At 68.1% G+C, this 11,876-nt stretch overlaps 2 protein-coding genes across 2 annotated transcripts; both read right to left on the bottom strand.

Moving 5' to 3' along the window:
* Positions 1-103: 103 nt before the first annotated feature.
* On the bottom strand, positions 104-7,561 carry MNEG_9045 (hypothetical protein; the record flags this gene model as incomplete). The annotated part of the gene is made up of 6 exons (XM_014042482.1): positions 104-130; positions 213-1,130; positions 2,175-2,897; positions 3,056-3,144; positions 5,183-7,163; positions 7,307-7,561. 6 exons carry the CDS (start codon positions 7,559-7,561, stop codon positions 104-106), a joined length of 3,993 nt encoding a protein of 1,330 aa, XP_013897936.1.
* A 1,788-nt stretch (positions 7,562-9,349) lies between these two features.
* On the bottom strand, positions 9,350-11,818 carry MNEG_9046 (hypothetical protein; the record flags this gene model as incomplete). Its single annotated transcript, XM_014042483.1, has 1 exon — positions 9,350-11,818. One exon carries the CDS (start codon positions 11,816-11,818, stop codon positions 9,350-9,352), a length of 2,469 nt encoding a protein of 822 aa, XP_013897937.1.
* Positions 11,819-11,876: the final 58 nt, after the last annotated feature.

Below are 11,876 nucleotides of genomic sequence, written 5' to 3' on the forward strand. Positions count from 1 at the left end.
TCCACGGTCTGCGCCGCCGCGGCCGCCGCCGCCGCCGGCGCGGCCGGCGCCCTTGCGGCCGCAGCGGGGCCGGCTGCGGCCGCATTTGCGGCCCCGCCCGTCATCACTTCTTGCAGGCTGGGAAACTCTTCTGGGGCCAGCACACGCGGCGCAGCCGCAGGCCCCGCCCCGCCTGCTCGCGCGCCGGCCACCAGGGACCAACTCGGGCCCACCCGCGCCGCCTGCGCGTGCTGCTGGTGGTGAGACTGCTGCTGCTGCTGCTGCTGCTGCTGCTGCTGCTGCTGCTGCTGCTGCTGCTGCGAAAGCGGCGGCGTGGGCGGCGGCGAGGGCGCCGCCGGCGGCTGCCTCGGGACGCCCGGCTGCTGCTGCTGCTGCTGCTGCTGCTGCTGCTGCTGCTGCTGCTGCCCGGGCCCAGGCCGGCGGATCGGCGGCGCCCGCAGCTCCAGGCACAGCAACCTGTTGCGGCCCCCCACAAAGCCTGGCTGCTGCAGGCCCATTGCAGGGTCGTACTTGCCCTCGCTGCCGCCGCCTGCAATAGCCCAACAGCTGGCCCACGGCCCAAGCACCGTCGCCGTGGCCCGCCGCCGCGCGCGGCCGCCGCTGCCGCCGCCGCCTGCGGGCCCTGCGGCGGCGGCGCCGCCAGGGAGCGGCTCCGCTTGCACCTCCAGCGCCCGCCCCTCCCCTGCTGCGCCGCACGGCGCGTCGGCCGCACGCGCCGCGCGCCGGGCGGCGAGGAGTGCTTGTGCAGGCGCCTCGTTGGCCTCTTCCAATGTGAACCATTCCGCGGGCTGCCCCAGGGCCGAGCCGTCGGGATCGGCCACACACAGGAGCACGCCCGACTCGTGCCGCGCCGCCGACGCCGCCGGCGCCGCCAGCGCCTCGCTGTCTGCAGCCGACGCGCCGGGCGCGGCCGCCTCCGCGCCATGCGGCGGGAGGACGCATGGGCGCCGCGCGACGAGGCTCGCGGCGCCGCACGCCTGCCGGCCGCGCCGCCAGTGGTCGAGGCAGGCGACCAAGAGGCGCCGCGCGTAGTCGGCGGCCGCGGGGCCGGCGGCGCGCGCGGCGAAGGCGTCCGACGCGCGGGCGGCGGCGGCGGCATGAACATCCGCCGAATAGCGCTCCGGGAGCCCCTGTGTGGAGTGTCAACGCGACGAAGCTTAGGAGAGTTCGTTTAATGGTGACCTGTTGAAGTGCTGCGAACCAGCTGCCGCCTGTCGAGGCGCCTTCCTGTCCAAGCGCCGGCTTCGACGAGCTGCTGGGGCCCGGGCCGCTCGGAGGCTGCTTGAGCAAGGGCCAACCCCTCGGCACATCCGCTTTCAAGGCAGAACAGAGGGGGCCAGCAGGTCGTGGCTGACTCAGGCAATTTGATATGCGCAAAACCAGGATTCAAACCTCAAACAGAAACATCCCACCAGGAGGTATACGCCGAGTGCCGCGTGGGCGGCCGCTGCGCATCGGCGCATCGATTGGTGGAACGCGGGATCTGAAAACGCCGACAGAATCTCGGACGCGGGAACGACCGGCGCCGGCCCCTGACCCTGCTGCGGATGCTGCGAGGCGCCCCGCTCCTGCTCCTGCCGCGCCCGGCGCGGCCGCCACGGCTCCTGGGCCCACACCGTCTGCCGCCAGCGGCGCCCGCCGGCCCCTTCATGCGTCGCATCCGCCGCATCCTCGGACTCCTCCCCTTCCTCGGACGCGCTGCCAGACAGCCCGGCCTGGCCCCAGCTGTCCTCACTCGCGTCGCTGCTGCTTCTGCTGCTGTTGCTGCTGCCCTGATCCTTGGCGCCCCCGTCTCCGGCGCTGCCTCCGCCCGCGCCTGGGGCAACCCCTCCAGGCCGCCCGCCCGCAGCTTGGTGGCCGCTCGCGGCGCCGCCGCCATGCAGGAGCCACTGGAGGGCCGCCCAGCGTCCAGCCAGGCCGCCGGCGCCGGCGCCGGCGCCGGCGCCGTCCTTGCTGACACTGGCGCCCGGCGGCGATGCGACGCCCCAGAGCAAGTCCTCAATGCGCTGCAGCCCGCCGCCGCCGCCCGCCGTTACCAACACCTCCTCGTCTTCCAACCAATCCTTGTCGCCTGGAAGCGAGACGCCCAATGCTTCACAAGATAGCAGCTTCCCGGCAGCTTCCATCACAGCGGCCGCCACGCCGCCCAGGCCAACACACAGCGGCCTGCACACGTGCGCGCGGCCCCACACAAACAGCCGGCCTGCGCCCGCCCTGGTGGCCGCGCCGGCGCAAGGGGCGTCGCCGCTCGCCAGATGCAAAGGGGTTGCGCTGCCGCCGCCGCCGCCGATACTGCTGCTGCCGCCCAGCAGCCGCTCTGTCTCTGCCTGTAGGCGTTGTAGGTCGTCTGCTGCGCCGGGCCCTCCGCTGCCGCCGCCGCCGCTCCAGATAACCGGGTGCAGCACCGGCGGCGCGGCCGACAGCAGCGCCGCCGCGGCCGCTGCCTCTGGAGTGTGGCTGCCGCCCATGCCGGAGCCGCCGCCGCCGCCGTTCCCGCCATTAAGGTGTGCGTGCGCCATCAACCGCTTGACCTGCAGCAACATGTGCAGCTGCTGCGCGGCGGCCGGCAGCGGGCCGAGCAGACTGTCGTCCGTGGCAACCGCAGCCGCCGCGTCCGGGCCCGCTGGTGGCGGAGGCTGCGCCGAGAGGGGCTGGTGCGGCACGAGTAGCACAACAGTTTCGGCGGAGCAGAACAGCAGCAGGGCTGCCTCCAGGGCGGTGCGGCGCGCGGCGTACGCGGCGCCGGGGTCCGGCTGCTGCTGCTGTTGCTGCTGCTGCTGCTGCTGCTGCTGCTGTGTCGGAGGCGGCGGCGACGGCTGCATGGCCAGGCCAACCAGCAGAGCCCCGCGGCAGCCGTCCCGCAATGTCAGGAGCTGCGCGGCGCCACCAAACGGGCCCTGCAGCGCAAAGGATCAATTGGAAAGACAATCCTTCAAAGACTGCCGTGCAGGTATTCATGCGGGCAGGCCGCAGGCCAGCGTCAGCAACAGGATTGGCAGTCAACCGCTCAAACCTCCCCTGCCCCCTATCATCCCGCTGCGCCACGGCTGCCCACCTGCGACGGCAGCCACTCCCGGCGGCATTGCGGCGCCGCGAGGTCGCTCGCCGCCAGCAGCGCCGCCTCCACATCCGCGGCAGCCTCTCCTGCGGCGGTAGGAGCGCAAAGTGGTGCATTGGTGCATGCCCAGGGTGTGCGCGGATGGATACGCCGCGCGTCGCCGCTCCCATCAAGCCATGTACCGGTCTGCCTGATCGATTCTCAGAGACCTATCACCTATGAACGCGATCATGTGGGCTACTTCATACTTGGCACTGGCGAACTGTTCTGATCGCAGTAGACATGTGGTTGTACACAATGATGATACGCAATACCATCAATAATCACCAGCAAAAGCCTCATGTGGCATAACGCCTGATGTGCCAGGCGGCAGCGTCACCAGGTGCCGACCTGCTGCTCATCAGGGTCCAGGCCAGCCTGAGCCAGATGCACCTCCCCGCTATCCGAGGCCAGGCAGGAGCGTATGCGCTGTCTGCACAGTACCACCACCGCAATTGCATGAGGTGATTTCTCAGGAGCACAGCTTCCTAGGACCTTCCCAACCCGCATGCCCGCCCTTGTCTCTGCTTGCTGACATCGAAGCCACGTGCGGCGCGGCCGCCACCAGGCCGGCCTCGCGCTGTCGCGCAGCGCCCGCCGGCGTCAGACCATACGCAGCGCCCCCTCCGCGACCTACAAGCACTGAACCCAACGTGATGAACCAACTGCACAACAAGGCCGTCCCCAGCATCGGGCATGATGATGAAGCGCGTACAACATGATTACGACATCTACATGCAAGCCCGTGGATGCTCACGCATGCGGGCACCGACGCAAGCGAGGCGTGAACAGGACCCAGCAGGCCTGGTTTGTGGCCTGCTGAAACCCAGCTGCGAAGTTGTGCATTGGTGCATTGGTCCATGCCCAGGGTGTTCGCGGATGCATACCCCCGGTCGACGCAGCCACGGCTTGGAAGCCGACGTCCGGAGAGCGGTGCGTGGGCGCAGAGGGGGGTCAATGCAGTTGCCAGGGTAACAGGGTAGAAGTGGGCTGATTTGCCTGCTGCGGTGGTAGTGCGGATGCCGGTGGCCTTGCTGAAGGCGTGAGCTTCGGCTACAGAACTGCGCAGCCAAAAGTACATGCTAATGTACAAAGACAACACAGACCATTAACAAATAATCATCATATTGCGACGGCACATTCCAGGAATCAATTCAACGCAATCAACACCGGTAGCGCACGCGCACGCGGTCGCGCGAGGGTGACATGTGGTGATACAGTGTGAGCGCGCAGGGAGGCGCGGATTGCGTGGGTGCATCCGACAAGTCGATGGGGGTGGCATGCGGCGCGCGTGATGAACGCCGCCCTGTGCAGGATAGTTGAGTGGTGCGCTGGTGGGGAGGTGCTCCTGCCTCTGTGGACCAGACAGCTACCTCAGTAATGAGACGGCGCCTTGCTGCTGTGCAGGACAATGGCGGCCTAAGATGCAACTGCAAGTGTCGGGCCTTGGTCAAAGGATGGACAGCCACATAGCATCTAATCACAGGTCTGGGCGCACAAACATCGTGTTTATGGTTTCTGTGATAGAAGTAACACCTCACAAAACCGAGCGGGAGGGCGACGCAGGTTTAACCATTGCTGCATGCGCCGCCCGCCGCGCCTGCTCCTCGCGGCACGCCGCCTTGTGCGCCGGCCAGTAGCCCTTGTAGCATTCGTCAGAGCAGAACCATGCCAGACGGCAACCGCGGCACATGTGCAGCCGTGCTCCCGCAGTGCCCTCGGCCGTGCGGCACGCGGCGCACGCTGCCGTTTGCCGGCACGTGGCACCCCTGCAGCCCGGCTGCTGCTGCTGCTGCTGCTGCTGCTGCTGCTGCTGTTGCTGCTGAGTCAGCTGCGGCTGCAGTGGCTGCTTCTGCTTGTGCTGCTGTTGCTGCTCCTGCTGCTGCTGCCAAAGCTGCTCTTGTTGCTGCTGGACCTGTTCCTGTTGCGGTTTCAATTGCGCGGCGGATGTGGCCTCTGATGATGCAGTGCAATCCTGCTCCGTTTCCTGCTGGTGGTGCTGCTGCTCATACTGCTGCTCCTGCTGCTGTTCCTGCCGCTGTCTTTGCAGTCCCCGCTGCTTCGACAACTGATCCCAGGCGTCACTGACGCGCAGCTCCGCCAGTGCCACGCGCGCTTCCGCCTCCACAATCGTCGCCGCTTCGGCGCCGGCCGACGCCGCCTCGGCGGCCAGCCGCACGATGGCCTCCAAGGACTGCTCTGCGCGCACAATCGCCGCTGGCGCCTCAGCCTGCCCTGTGGCGGCCTGCCCGTCACTGCCCGGCGAGCCTGGCTCATCCGTCTGATCTTGATGTGACCCGCCACTCCTCGTGCTGCTGCCGCCGTCGTCGCTGCCGCTGTCACCAAATCGACCGCGGCTGCCGCCCGCGCCGCATTGCGCCCACTCCGCGGACGCCCACTCCTCCACAGCTTTCAGGAGGTCAGCCCCCTTGCCTGACATGCAAACATCCAGGCTTGCTGACTGGGAAGCCACAAACGCGAGCGCCCCCGGCGTTGCGGCCAGGTCGCCCCTGCTCGTCCGCCGGAAGTCGCAGAGCAGCTGTATCCCCGAGATGCAGGAGGCGACGCGCTCGTCCACCAGCGCCGCCCAGGCGCGCCGCCGCAGGTCTGGCCCCTCTGTTGCGGTGCCGCCCGCGATCGACGCATGTTGCTGCTGCTGCTGCTGCTGCTGCTGCTGCTGCTGCTGCGCCTGCTGCTGCGCCTGCTGCTGCGCCTGCTGCTGCTGCTGAGGGAGGCTGTAAGCCAGCACTGCTGCAGCAAGTGCAGTCATAGCCTTGCTCTCGCCAGCGAGGCCCGGCACAGCCAGCGCGTCCGCAACCAGCGGCATGGCCCCCAAGGCGTGCAGCGCCCCGAGCCAGCGACCGGCCCTATCCCCGCCGCCAGCCCGAGCGCCGCCGCCGCCGCTGCTGTCGGCGCTGCCGATTAACTGCGCCTCAACAAAGGCCACCATCGCCATCAAGTCCCAGATGCTGGCCAGGATACTACCTTCTTCACAGGCAGCGTCTCCATCGGCGTTAACCGCCGCAAGCCCCATTCGCGCGGCGCTGACCAGCGCGGCTGCCGCGCCCGGCGCAGCAGCGACACAGCTGCCGCGCGGGGGGGCGCCACGTCGCAGCTCGGCGCGGGCCGCGTGCGCCAGGAAGCGGGCAGCTTGTAACACCGCAGGCGCCGCAAGGACGTAGGGGGCCCTGTCTACCCCAGCGCCGCCCGCGTGACAGGACGACTGGCCGATGAAGCCGAGTGCGTGCCTTGCCAGCGCCCCGCCGCAGGCTGCCAATATGGCGTCAGTGGGGCCGGCGATGGTCAACATGCGAATCGACTGCCAGATCCAAAGCGACGTTCCGCGGGGCAAGCTGGACGCCCGCGCCGTGGCCGCGAGCAGCGGGAAGAGGAGCGCCGCGCGCACTGCGGCCTGCGCGGCGAGCGCTGCCATGGCCGCAGCGTCTTCGCGCATGGCGAGGGGCAGGAGTCCCGCCAGCAAGACGGCGGGGAGCGCGGCGTCCCCGCCCTTGGCCAGGCGCGAACAGATGACTTCAAAAGCGCCGCCCGCCGCAGCCTGCAGCAGCTCCGACCACGCCGCGAGCGCCGCGGCGCCTTCTGCGCTGAGCGCGACCCCAGCCGCCGCAGACTGCTCTTCGGCGTTGATGAACATGTCGGTCACCGTAATGATCAGCTGCAGAGGATCGAACTCCGCAAGCAGCGCGCTGCCAAGGCCCGCTGGGCAGCCTTGCGGTAGGGTGGTCATCGCCGCGGCCACCAACACAGCCTCGAGTGTCCCCTTGGGGCGCAAGGCGGCGACCGCAATGGCGAGCCTAGCATCCGTCACCGCGTCGCCGCGAAGCAGCTGAGAAACGAGCAGGGTGAGCGCCAGCAGCCGCGCGTGAGCGCGCCGCCCAAGGATACCACCGCCACCAGGATCGCACGCGCCGGCCGCAACCATGGCCACGGCTGCGCGCGCGGCGGCGGCGCCGGCTGCTGCGGCGCACTCGGGGCAGCGCAGGGGCGCGCAGCTGGCCCATGTTTTGGCGTCGTCGGCCACACTGGCCAAAAAGTCTATTACAAGGATCTGCGACAGATGGGATGGCGGCTGAGCTGACGGCAGGCCCAGTAAGGGTGCGCTCACCAACTCCAGACCGAGCGCAGCGGCTCCCGGCTGGATGCCACTGCGATGCGCTCAGGTGGAGGTCAAACTGCACAGCTCAATCGCACCTCTTCTTTAGCCAGCTTGTCCTTAGCTTTGTCGACAGCAGCGCGCGTGCCGCTCGCGCCGCCTGCGCTGACGCAACGCGCCAGCACGCCGTCCAACACATCTTTGAACACTGCAGGGCTCAGGGAGTCCGAGCCTTGAATGATTTGCTCCAGCAGGTTGGACCGAGAGGTGTCCAACTCCCGCACCAAGCGAACCGCGGCTGGGCCGTTGCGGGCCTGCAGGGCCGCGGCGATCTCGCCTAAGATGCTGTCCATGGTGAACGTGATGAACGAATGCTCTGTATTTCAGATTGACCGTGTACAGTATCTGCCGCGCATGATACGGTATCACCAGACGGACGCGCCGCAGTACCAAGCCGCTGCTAAGGGCTGCAGGAGCTTCGCCCTGGACTGGTGCGGCCGGCGCGCCCACCATGGCTTCTGGGCCCAGACCGTCTGCCACCAGCGGCACTCGCCGGCCTCTCCGTGCATCATGGCCAGCAACATCCCAGTCCTCCTCTTCCTCGGACGCGCTGTCAGATCGCCCGGGGTGCCCCCATCTGTCCTCACTAAGGTCGCTGCTGCTGCTGTTCATGCTCAGCAGGCGCTCAGCCTCTGCCTGGACCTGTTGAGGGTGTTCCGCCACACCGCGCCCGCCGTCGCCGTTGCCACCACGCACGTACGGAGTGCTTCCCCTGTCGCACTGGTTGCTTGGGCCCTCCCCGCCCGCGGTCTCGCCGCGTCTCGACTCAGACCCTGACGTGATCACGGTATGCAGTGCAGGTGCCACCAGGCCGGCGTTGCGGCTCCGAGCAGTGCCAGCAGCATCAGACCACGTGCAGCGTTCCCGAGGCGGCCCAGAAGCACGCACTGGGACGTGATTGACCCTGCTCCGCGAGCCGCAAGACAAGGCCTGCCGTCCCCATCATTATTGGATTACCCACCGTATGACGCACGCTCACGATATCAAACCTGCCGTTACTGAGGCTCCCGCGTAACACGGTTCTCTGGGTGGGGTTGCCGCTCAATTTGTTATGCGGCGGGTAGCCCCGCCCCCCGGAGCCCTGAATGGTCACTGCGCCATTGCTACCAGAACCCTCACCAGCGCCTGCATGTACCAACTCAAGCAAGGCTTGGATGGTTGCGGCTTGGATGGAACTTGGCAGGTTGGGTCCTGGCCTGCAGAGCCTGCAGTGAGGGTGGCGTGTGACGGAGGTTGGGCCGCCTGCCCCAATCAAGTTCGCCGCTTTGTACACAGATTACTCAACTTAATCCTGGCAGGGGGCAGTGCAAGACCAGCATGCAGTCAATAGCCACTTTGCCCAGCAATGCGCAAGGTGTGCGAGCGAAGGGGGGGGGGTGTAAGTGACGACGACACGCTGTGGTGTGGAAGACGGTGGTGGATTGGACAGGCTCGCAACGCGGCTGGTAGTGGAAGACGAACAAAACACGCAGATGCTGTTTTGCGGGGAGTGGGTGGCAGGTGGGCTGATTTGCTAGCTGGTGTCGGTGTCCTTGAAACACGCGCGAACTTTGCCACTGACAGCGCGGTCAGTGGTGAAGTCAGACAGACAAGCACTTGTGATAACATGCAAATCAGCACAAAAACGATGCCAGAACCAACTAACACAAGGAATCACACATCAGGTAGGGACATGCAAGGAAGCAAAGCAAGCAAACTTTCTTGACAGCGCATGCATGTGCACGCGGTCGCGCGTGGGTGGGATGAGGTAATGCAGGGTGAGCACGCAGGGAGGCGTGGGTTGAGGGGTGCGTGCGGCAGGCAAGAAGGGGTGGCATGCAGCGTGCGCAATACGCACAGCCCCGGCAGCACAGGTGACTGGTGTACAGCGACTGGTGGTGATATGCTCCTGTCGCTGTAGACAAAACAGCCGCCTCTCGAAACAACGTCTCATCAGTGTGCCGGACAATGGTGGCCTGAGATTCATGTGTGTTTGTCTACAGTGTGGACTATAATACATGACTAAGGTGCAGGTCTAGGTGCACAAAATCGTCCATTAGCTATGTGACATCAGCACCGCCACGCATTTCACAGCCTGAGGGCTACGCGGGCCCCGCCATCGCCGCCTGCCCCGCCCGCCGCGCCTGCTCCTCGCGGCACACCGCTTTGTGCGCCGGCCAGTAGCCCATGTAGCACTCGTCAGAGCAAAACCACGCCAGACGGCAGCCGCGGCACAGGTGCAGCCGCGCGCCTGCGGCGCCTTCGGCCGCGCTGCACGCAGCGCATGCTGCGATCTGACGGCAGGTGGCACCCCTGGAGCCCGGCTGCTGCTGCTGCTGCTGCTGCTGCTGAGGCTGCTGCGGCGGCTGCTGCTGCTGCAGCTGCGGGTGCTGCTGCTGCGGGTGCTGCTGCTGCGGCTGCTGCTCCTCCTGCTGCCGCTGCAGCGGCGGCGACGGCTGATGCTGCTGCGCCGCCTGGGGCTGCCGTGGCTGTTGTTGTTGCTGCTGCTGCTGCTGCTGCTGCTGCTGCTGCTGCTGTTGCTCCGGTTGCTCCGGTTGCTCCGGTTGCTGCTGCTCCGGTTGCTGCTGCTCCCGTTGCCGTTGCTGGGGCGATTTCGCTGCAGATATGGCCTCGGCTGATGCAGCGCAATCCTCCTTCGCCTGCTGCTGCTGCTCGCTACGCTGCTCCTGCTGCTGTTCCTGCCGATGTCTTTGCAGTTCGCGCTGCTGCGCCGCCTGCTCCCAGGCGCCACTCACCCGCAGCTCCGCCAGCGCTGCGCGCGCCTCCGCCTCCACTGCTGTTGCTGAGGCGGCGCCGGCCGCCGCCGCCTCGGCAGCCAAGCGCAGGAGACCCTCCAAGGACCGCTCTGCGCGCTCCACCGCCGCCGCCGCCTCAGCCTGCCCAGCGGCTGCCTGCTCCCCGCCGCCAGTTGGGCTCGGCTGGTCTGCCTGTTTCTCATTTGGCCCGCCACCCTTCTTGCAGTTGCCGTGATTGTTGCTGGTGTTGTCGGCCCACCCGCTGCGGGCGCCGCCAGCGCCGTGCTGCGCCCACTCTGACGCCGCCCACTCCTCGACGACTCTCAGGAGGTCAGCCCCCTTGTCCGCCTCGCGGGCGTCCAGGCTTGCTGCCTGGGAAGCGGCAAACGCGAGCGCCCCCGGCGTCGCAGCCAGGTCGCCCCTGCCCGCCCGCTGGAAGTCGCAGAGCAGCCGCATCACCCTAACGCTGGTGTTGGTGCGCACGTCCACCAGTGCCACCCAGGCGCGCCGCCGCACGTCTGTCGCGTCTGTTTCGGTGCCGCCCGCGGTTAACGCCTGCTGCTGCTGCTGCTGCTGCGCGTGCTGCGCGTGCTGCGCGTGCTGCGCGTGCTGCGCGTGCTGCGCGTGCTGCGCGTGCTGCGCGTGCTGCGCGTGCTGCTGCTGCTGCCGCTGCAGGTCCTGCTGCTGCTCAGGAGAGCTGTAAGCCAGCACTGCCGCAGCAAGTGCAGTCATAGCCTTGCGTTCGCCCGCAAGCCCCGGCACGGCCAGCGCATTGGCGACCAGCGGCAGAGCCCCCAAGGCGTGCAGCAACCCCAGCCAGCTGCCGGCCCTAATCCTGTCCTCGCCACCACCGCCGCCGCCACCACCGCCGCCGCCGCCGGTGCTGTGGTCCACCCGAGCCTCAACGAAAGCCACCATTGCCATCAACTGAAATATGTTGGCCAGGATAAGGCCCTCGACGCAGGCGGCGTCTCCCTTGGCGCGCACCGCCGCAAGCCCCATTCGTGCGCCGCAGACCAGCGCAGCTGCCGCGCCCGGCGCGGCCGCGACGCAGCTGACGCGCAGCGCGGCGCCAGGTTGCAGCTCAGCCTTGGTCGCGTGCACCAGGAAGCGCGCGGCTTGTGAGGTCGCTGCAAGAACGTATGGGCCTCCGTCGACCTCGGCGCCGCGCACGCGGCGGGCGGACTGGCCGATGAAGCCAAGCGCATGCCTTGCCAGCACCCCGCCGCAGGCTTCCAAGATAGCGTCGACGGGGCCAGCGATGGTCAGTTCGCGAATCGCACGCCAGATCCAAAACGGCACATGCGGCTCCAAGCCAGGCACACGCGCAGACGCCGCAAGCAGCGGGAAGACGCGCGCTGCGTGCGCCGCGGCCGCAGCAGCGAGCGCTGCCATGGCCGCTGCGTCTTGCCGCACGGCGATGGGCAGGAGCCCCGCCAGCGAGGCGGCGGGGAGCGCGGCGTCCCCGCCCTTGGCCAGGCGCGAACAGATTACGTCCCAAGCGGCCCCCGCCGCGCTCGCCAGCAGCGCCGGCCACGCCGCGAGCGCCGCGCGCCCCTCCGCCCCGAGAACGGCCCCGCGCGCCGCCGCCTGCTGCTCGGCGGTGATGAACACCTCTGTCAACGCGACCATCAGCTGCACAGGATCAAATTGCTTGCACAGTTCACGGCTAAGGTCCTTTGGGCATTCTTGGGGTAGGGGGGCCAGCAGCCCCGCTAAGAACACGGCCTCGAGCGCCCCTGGCGGGCGCAAGGCGGCGACTGCCGTGGCGAGCCTCGCGTCCGTTGTGAACTCCTCTCGAAGCAGCTGAAACATGAGCATGGCAAGCAATAGCAATCGCACGCGCGCAAGCTCCGCGCGGGCGCCGCCGCCG

This window comes from Monoraphidium neglectum (genome assembly GCF_000611645.1).
Source record: "Monoraphidium neglectum strain SAG 48.87 unplaced genomic scaffold scaffold01801, whole genome shotgun sequence".
Taxonomy (NCBI): Eukaryota; Viridiplantae; Chlorophyta; class Chlorophyceae; order Sphaeropleales; family Selenastraceae; genus Monoraphidium; species Monoraphidium neglectum.